Consider the following 8,852-nt stretch of genomic DNA (forward strand, 5'->3'; position numbering starts at 1 on the left):
TTAATTCTATGAGTACATAACACTGCATTCAAGCGTGAAAAGTTCTTGTTTGCACTTGCAACTGCCACATATTCTGCATGCTTTAACACCTTTTCGCCTAGAAATATTTAAATTTTCATATTTATTGAAACAATATGTCGGTAACTTTTTTGTTTCGCCACATTTTATGAAGTTTTGAATAGTTTCCGATTCACCTTTCCACTAAATATGTTGGCTAACTTTATATATTTGCACTTTTTCCGTTTATTTCCCAATCTACTGATCGCCGCGTCAAATATTTTGCAACATTTGTCCATAAAATTGATTTCATATGACTGGGAGTTTAGTAAACATTGCTGTATTCACGCAATTTTTTGTCGCTCTGCAGCTTGGCCTCACCGTTATTTGCTGTTGGCGCTTCCCGCTGCTGCATGTGAATAGTTTGTTGGTTTGGAACTTTGTTGCCAGTTTGCTGTGGTTACCAAATGTGCATTTTTCATAATTTTTTATGGCAAAAGTTTGAAAAAATTCCTTTGTGCATTTTTTTGTTACCATCTGCCATTTGAGACTTTTTGTGTTCATCAGATGAATTGCATTTAGGGCTTTACCTTGAATTTCATAAAAAGCGAAGCCGGTGAGCCGGTGGCAAATTCACGCATATTTTTAATTTAATAGCGCTTCGTCTGTGGGCCTCTCAATAAGAGCAGAAAAAAGTTTTGTTTCAAATTCCCAATGAACTTTTTTGCGACACCCGTTGTGTGAAAATTTACAAAAAAATTATACGAGTTTTAATCAATTTAAATTAACTTTCTATTAAAGGCATAAAAATTATTAAATTTTTTCGTTTATAAAATAGGTTGGAATCCTTCGTATTAGCCTTCTGCAATAAGTGGCATTCTTAGATACTGACATGGCATTAGATATTTATTAAGTTCCGATTTCTACTTTATATCATGGATTTTCAACTTTCCATAGAATTTAACTTTAATTCGTCCACAATATTGTCTTCCCTTCCAGAAAAGTGTGGGATAAGGTGAAGTCGACTGAGACAGTGTAAATAAATAAAGTCTACCTTTAAACTTGGTCGTCATCAAAAGGGGGATCTCTCATCCGAGGCTGGTTGTTACTATTCGCTGGGGTTGTTTCTTTACGTGGCGGGTCCCAAACCCAGCGCACAACCCTATGCAGGGGATATTTCGCCTTCTCACTTTAGCTCGCCTTCAAACGGATGTTCTTAGGCTACCCAGAGGATACTTGGTCAAAGACCGGAAGTCGTGAGCTGCTTGAGTCATATGTAAAAGAATCGTTTCTGGCCACTCCCAAGTGAATGGCGATCAGAGAACTTTCCTCACTTGCGTGAACTTCTACACATGACTCCATCCTCCAGACAAGGCGACTCCCTATCGTGCGATTTCTTCAATCTGCTGCTTAAGAACTTAATCGAGCAGGTACAATCTTTTATAAGAGTGTACAGCTGCTGGCGTATGCCGATGATATTGATATCATCGGTCTCAACACCCGCGCCGTTAGTTCTGCTTTCTCCAGACTGAATAAGGAAGCAAAACAAATGGGTCTGGCAGTGAACGAGGGCAAGACGAAATATCTCCTGTCATCAAACAAACAGTCGTCGCATTCGCGACTTGGCACTCACGTCACTGTTGACAGTCATAACTTTGAAGTTGTAGATAATTTCGTCTATCTTGGAACCAGCGTAAACACCACTAACAACGTCAGCTTAGAAATCCAACGCTGGATAACTCTTGCCAACAGGTGCTACTTCGGACTGAGTAGGCAATTGAAAAGTAAAGTCCTCTCTCTACGAACAAAAGCCAAACTCTATAAGTCACTCATAATTCCCGTCCTGCTATATGGTGCAGAGGCTTGGACGATGACAACAACCGATGAGTCGACGTTAGGAGTTTTCGAGAAAAAAGTTCTGCGAAAGATTTATGGTCTTTCCGTGTTGGCCACGGCGAATATCGCATTCGATGGAACAATGAGCTGTACGAGATATGCGACGACATTGACATAGTTCAGTGAATTAAAAGACAGCGGCTACGCTGGCTAGGTCATGTTGTCCGGATGGATGAAAACCCTCCAGCTCTGAAAGTATTCGACGCAGTACCCGCCGGGGGAAGCAGAGGAAAAGAAAGATCTCCACCCCACCTGGCTTCGCTTGGAATACCCAATTGGCGCCACGTAGCGAAAAGAAGAAACGACTGGCGCGCGGTTGTTAACTCGGCTATAATCGCGTAAGAGGTGTCTACGCCAATTAAGAAGAAGAAGAAGAATTAGATGAAAACTCTCGTAGGAGTGCTAAAAGATCACTGTTTAATTGGCAGACGTGCCATCAGACTGAAAATACAATAACTATTTAGAAAAGGAGGGACTATACATCATCTTCTATGAAAACACAAAGCTTTATGTAGAATATAATAAGAATAGTAATACGATACTACCGGTCGAGGGCTTCTTGACAATGCCACGGAAATCGCACAAATAAAAATTTTTGAATTTCTGAACTTCATCAAGAGAACAGGGTGGTTCAGAGAAGACATTATAAAGTCTACCTACATTTAATTCCTATCAAAGGAATAAACTCTTAATGCGCTTGAGGCAGCTTCAGAACCAAATATGTATCGTATTAGTACTAAAAAGTCCCTGGAAATGTCTTCAGTGCAAATAATTATATTCCCGGTTCCTTTCTGTAATTCGAGGATGAAGAATGTTATAAAAAAGAAATCTAATAAATACTTAATAAAGACCTGAAATCAATTAATCTACCGTATTTAACAGTAAAATATTTTGTCAGGCTCGTAACAGTTAGTTTTTATGGAAAAATATATCTACCTACAATGTTCAATCTTAGAAATATTTTTCGAAGACTCTTTTGACAACCCAATATATATATAATATAAATTATCAGCACGACAAACTAGCCGCTTTAGCCATGTGTATCTGTCCGTCTGTCCGTACATACGCAAACAAGTCCTTCAGCTTTTGAGATATCGATCTGAAATTGTGCACACGTAAGGCCATACTTCAAAATACACAGTAGTGATAGAACCACTCAATTTTAAAGCCAATATAAGAGTTTATGTACAGCCGAATTTGCTCACTGAACTTTTCTGGAATAATTGCAAATTTCATATTCTTAATTCTTTCGAGTAAATTCCAAACGTTCTCAATTTAATATTTTTAACGTTCCACTTATCCTGCAGTAGTCCGCAGTATTTTTCAATTTGCACTTGAGACCCATTTTACTTTGTTTCTCTGCCAAAATTACAAAGTCTAGAAGAAGTGGGAAAGAGTCATTATTTATTTATTTTCTAATTTACTCGCCGATGAGCATAAAGCCATTACGCGATGAAACGGTGCAACCATTTTTGTCATTACCGCACCTGCCTCACTTTCACTCTCTGAAAACGTTGACGCAATCACTTGTGTATGTGTGCGTGAGAGCTCTTCGGATGCATGTGCAGTGGCAGCGAAAGCCTTTATTACTTTAGTGTTTGAACACACACACCTGCTTCTAGGGGTTTTTGCAAATTGCCTAATGCCATGCACTAACAAGACAAAGAGGATTTTGCCACACCTCACGGTGCAACTTACACCGCAATGCTACAACGCGAATGCTTTAATTGCAGATTCGTATGCAATTGCAAAGCACACTTGCACGTACTTCTCCAATGAAAGCTTTTCCGACTTTCTTCCACTTACAAATGCACCATTTTTTCGCGGAATTGAGGCATGGCGATATAGCGGTTTGATCTTCCAGTATTCCCAAGAAGCATAGGAAAATTTGAAAAAGGCAACATTCGGATTTCGCAGTAAAATATGCCCAAATTGCCTATCGCAAGGTGAGACGTGCTTGAATTTGGCAAGAGAAAGGTGTGGTTGTAGCCTGAATGAACGCGCCGGCACGTCCACTCTTCGGTGGCAAGAATTTGCAATTTCCTTTGCACGCCGCCCGTCTATTTGCGCACTAAAACAAATACACCATTGTAAGTGCATGGCTGAGAGCTTATTGGTCCGGCAGCCAACTCAACGCCTCCGTGGAATACACACAAGCCTAAGTACTTACGACCCTGTAGGGAAATGAAGTAATAGAAGTTGGTGTGGTTTTGCTGCAGCAATCGGCATTACCAGGTAGAGTTCAGTCCACAACAGAGCAATTAATTTCTCTTGCATTTTACCTTAAACCAGGCCTCAGACCCGGCGATTACATCTTCGTTGTAGTTAAATTTATTCCTTTCCACTAGAAATAGAGAGAATCGATGGTAACTGCAAGGCAGAGGAGCACCCTTGCCCCACTCACATTAAAAGGTAAGTTGTATGTAAGGAGGAGGGAAAGGTGGAAACACCCAAGCACTTTTTCCTCCAATAGCTTTTGCAAGATGGAGGTTGAAACATAGCGGCAGTTTTAGCTTCGTAGTCAAAAACTGACGCTGAAACGCCTAATCAACGAATTTTTGATAGACCCACTTTGTTGATTGTTTTATTTTCACTTATAGAGGAATTTTAGATAGGCTTGAGCTCTTAGCTTAACTTAGCTTAACCTAGAAAACGAACAATAAGCCGCTAGAAGCTAAATATTTCACACTTCGGGTTAGAGTCATCCAATGCGGTGCACTCGGATGATTGTCAATTGGATTCCAGAGATAAATGGTGGCGCTGAAATTCGTATTTATTACGACCAGACAACTTCGCACACTCTTTGGAATCATCAATTAGTTGTTGTTTATGGAATATTCGTTTGTTTCAGTTTGACTAAAACTTTCGAATAGATCGTTATTATTAGCACATTGTGAATCATTTCACGGATTCTACTAATGTTTCTGTCGTTTATTGAGTTCATGGTATTCTAAGCTCTTTTATTCAGTAAACTACTTTTCAACTGTTGCTTTTATCATTAACGCAAGATATATGTATGTAATAAAACATGGATAAAATCGTAGGAAAACAATAAACACATATTTACACACGCATACATGCATGTGCATATGCTTACCTATATTCTTTATAATTCACAACTGCCGAAGATATGGCCATCGAACATTACTTCTTTACAGAGCGAAATAAATTCATGAAAAGTTTTGGTCATATTACACACTTAAATATGTATGTTTACATACGTATTTAAGCCATCAATATTCTTTAATGAATTTGAAAAAAACATCACTCATTAACTGGATTTTCTATTACCTTTTTCAGACTCTACTGCTACGCGCAGAAGCATGTAAAGTCCATCAAGGCGGTGACGCGACCCGGCGAGGTGGCCGAGAAGCAACGCTATAAGAGTATACGACGCAACAAAAACCAACCGAAAAAGTTCAAAGTGCGCAATCTGCACCACAGTTCGCCCTATCATGTCTCTGATCACAAGGCCGCCGTGACGGTCGGTGTCATCATGGGCGTCTTCCTAATCTGTTGGGTGCCATTCTTTTGTGTCAATATTGTCGCCGCCTTTTGTAAGACCTGCATTGGGGGACAGACCTTTAAAATACTCTCGTGGCTGGGTTACTCCAACTCGGCCTTCAATCCTATCATTTACTCAATATTCAACAAAGAATTTCGTGACGCCTTCAAGCGCATACTCACCACGCGAAATCCATGGTGTTGCCGGCAGGAGGTTGGCAATATACATCCGCGCAACAGCGATCGTTTCGTAACCGATTATGCGGCGAAAAACGTGGTTATGATGAATTCAGCACGCTCGTCGGCCGAACTGGAACAAGTGTCTGCGATTTGACCAAAACGCACCGCTTCGGCGTTGGTTTGCTGCATGTCCAGTGCGGATGCTGCATCATTGACGACAACATATATTCCGTGAGATTCGGTGACGGTGGCGACCACGACCATCGTGGAGGCTTTGCCGGTTGTGACGGAAATGGAAACGGAATTAGTTTAAAATTGCTGAATTACGAAGAGGATGCAGTGACGATGAAATGTGCGTGGCGCCATAATCGTGCGAGATAATCGCGTTGAAAGTGAATTTTATGGCTTGCTAGTGAAGGCCATAGCGCTTGTGAAGGTGAGTGACCGACAGACCGACCGACTTACAGACCATTTAACCGTTAATAATAACAGGAATAAAACAGGGTGAGCAATATAGAGCTAATGAGACTTTTGTAAACATAATGGACCGCATATGTACGTATGTATATTTTAGGGTATGCTTGTAGTGAATACTACAACCTTGAATAAGTTAATACTATATGTATATGGTAGTTATCTAAGTGGTTGTGTTGTTTGATAATGTTATTCTAAAGAATGAACGAATTAGTAGAATGGAATTTATGGAATTTTCGTGCGAAATGAGATTGTTAAGTAAATTATTCGCCCTCAAACTAAATGAAAGCAGTGTCTATGAAGCTTTGTCTGTAGACTTATGTCTATGGATCCATGTCTAAAGTCTAGTATGCATTAATAATATTTTCTCACCACTGACTTTTGCGTTCTGAACAGATGACGGTTAATATCATTAAAGTAACTATTTCACAACTCAAACGTACCAACCGTGATTCGTCTCCCCTAAGAGATGCAGCACTCGAAAAATCTTAAGACTACAAATATTTAGATATTAATTTTAAAAAGGAACTTCGGAGAATATAAAGAGGCTGACAAATATCTGTTCATTTAAAACCATAACGAAAACTTGAAAAACGTTAACTTCGGCTTTACCGAAGCTAATATACCCTTCACAGGTGCATTTCTTTTAGTAACTATGTGTTCATTTTGTGTGGAAGCTATATGCTATAGTAATCCGATCTGAACAATTTTTTTGGAGATTACATTGTTGCCTGAGAAAATAATCTATTCCAAATTTCGTGAATATATCTTGTCAAATGCAATAGTTTTCCATACCAGCACTAGATTCCGATCGTTCAGTTTGTATGGCAGCTATATGTTATAGTGGTCTGATATCGGCAGTTCCGACAAATGAGCAGTTTCTTGAAGAGGAAATGACGTTTGCAAAATTTCAAAACGATATCATAAAAACCTAGGGACCAGTTCGTATATATACAGACAGACAGACGGACATGGCTAAATCGACTCAGCTCAACATACTGATCATTTATATAAATACCTTATAGGGTCTCCGACGCTTTCTTCTGGGTGTTACAAACTTCGTGGCAAACTTAATATACCCTGTTCAGGGTATAATAATCGATGTCGTGATATAAAAGCAGTTGGCAATTTAGATCTTTTTGGTGGATCGATATACTTACTATGTTTTGTTCGAACATACCCCATGAAAATACATATTATATTACACCTTTTGTGTATATGAAACTACAAGAAAAACCAATCGTTTGCAAGCTTTTCCGTATTATAATTTTACAACTAACCCATCTCCTACTATATGTACCTTAAAGATATTTGCTATAATCTTATTACCACCACTTACCTAAAAGAATTTCTTGGAAACTAATTCATACTCAACTGTGACTTATTGAGAGTATTTCGGGTTCTCTCTAACGATTACTAAAACAATTTTTTTAGGGAATTAGGATACGAAAGTTACACAACTGACCTTGTGCACCTAGGCAATGTAAACAAAAACCATACATAGTGTACCATAAACTAATCCTTCCTTATTCCTTAACCGATGCGGGTTAGTTAAGGTTATGTACTACTTTAATGAATCCATAGAAGAGAAGAGCCTCTTTTTTCGAAGTTTGTACAGGCGTTTAATTTCCATTCCCGTCAGCTTGGTGGGATGTCTGAAGGTATGCGCTCCCAAGTTTTTCTACTGATAGCAGTTTTAAGGTACCTTTCCTTCCTAGCTCATCAGCTTTATAATTGCCTGCGATTCCCTTGTGGCCTGGCACCAGTCTTATCACAAAGAGAAAGTACAAAATTTCATTTTCGATTTCCAAAACTTTTAATTTGGTAAAGTTTTAAGAACTTAAGGTCTATTTCAACTCCCAAAAAATATTGATAAATTAATTTTATACTAAAAGCTTACGTACTGTTTAGCTAAATTATGAGTCAAACGGTGAATATAGAAAAATATTTATTCTCAAAAATATTTTTAATATAGTCTAAAATAAAAAGCCTCTTCTTCTCGGACTAAAGGGTCAAAATCGCGTTATTTTGTACCTGGAACAGCCCGAAGTTTGTAACACCCAAAAGGAAATAATGGAGATTCTCTAAAATATATATACATGTTGGATCGGACGACTATAGTATATAACTGCCATCCAAAATGAATGATGAAATGAAGTTCTCGTATATAAAACTTTTTTATTTGTGAAGGGTAACATGGAATGCATGGCTTTTTATGTTCCGGATCGCTAATTGCCCACCCCCTGTATGTTTGAAAACTCACACTTTTTAAATATTGAAATAATGCGCAACCAATCATGTCATATCTTAATTTAATTATTATAAATTTGATTGCGATCTAATTAAACTACAATTTATTACCGCTTAAATTTTTAATGCGTGGCCTTATGAGTATATAACCAACTAAACTTGATTAAATTGTAAAATCCGTTTACCTGTGCTTCGCCATGAATGCTAAATAACCACTGCAATAAAAACAAACTAAGTTTCAGTTATTTTGCCATTAAAATTTAATACGAAGCTTGAATTAATTTCAATTCAATGCTGGCGCTAAATGTTAAAATAAATACGGCGCTAATAAAAACGAAATAAACAATCTATAAATTTCGTCATCAGTGCGTTTCGCTTTGAGAGCAATTCTGCTGCTCTTTGTTAAAATGCAATGCTAAATGTAATTAAAACTTCGTCTATAAGTGAGTTTTTGAGTTTTTAGCAATATGCGCAGAGCACAGCGCAGCCGGGAAAGCAAAACAGTACGCGCTAATGGGATTGACGGCGGACTGTCGCACCGCCGTACTGCC

At 38.4% G+C, this 8,852-nt stretch overlaps 1 protein-coding gene across 2 annotated transcripts in view; it reads left to right on the forward strand.

Moving 5' to 3' along the window:
- Positions 1-7,517, forward strand: part of LOC105225801 (dopamine receptor 1) — a 109,185-nt gene extending 101,668 nt beyond the window's left edge. For both annotated transcript variants that reach the window (XM_029550003.2, XM_011204433.3), the window contains exon 6: positions 5,194-7,517. In XM_029550003.2, the coding sequence (XP_029405863.1) occupies positions 5,194-5,731 (538 nt within the window). In that variant the 3' untranslated portion in view covers positions 5,732-7,517. The remainder of the gene's footprint in view (positions 1-5,193) is intronic.
- The last annotated feature ends 1,335 nt before the right edge of the window (positions 7,518-8,852 follow it).

Source organism: Bactrocera dorsalis, chromosome 2, assembly GCF_023373825.1.
Source record: "Bactrocera dorsalis isolate Fly_Bdor chromosome 2, ASM2337382v1, whole genome shotgun sequence".
NCBI lineage: Eukaryota > Metazoa > Arthropoda > Insecta > Diptera > Tephritidae > Bactrocera > Bactrocera dorsalis.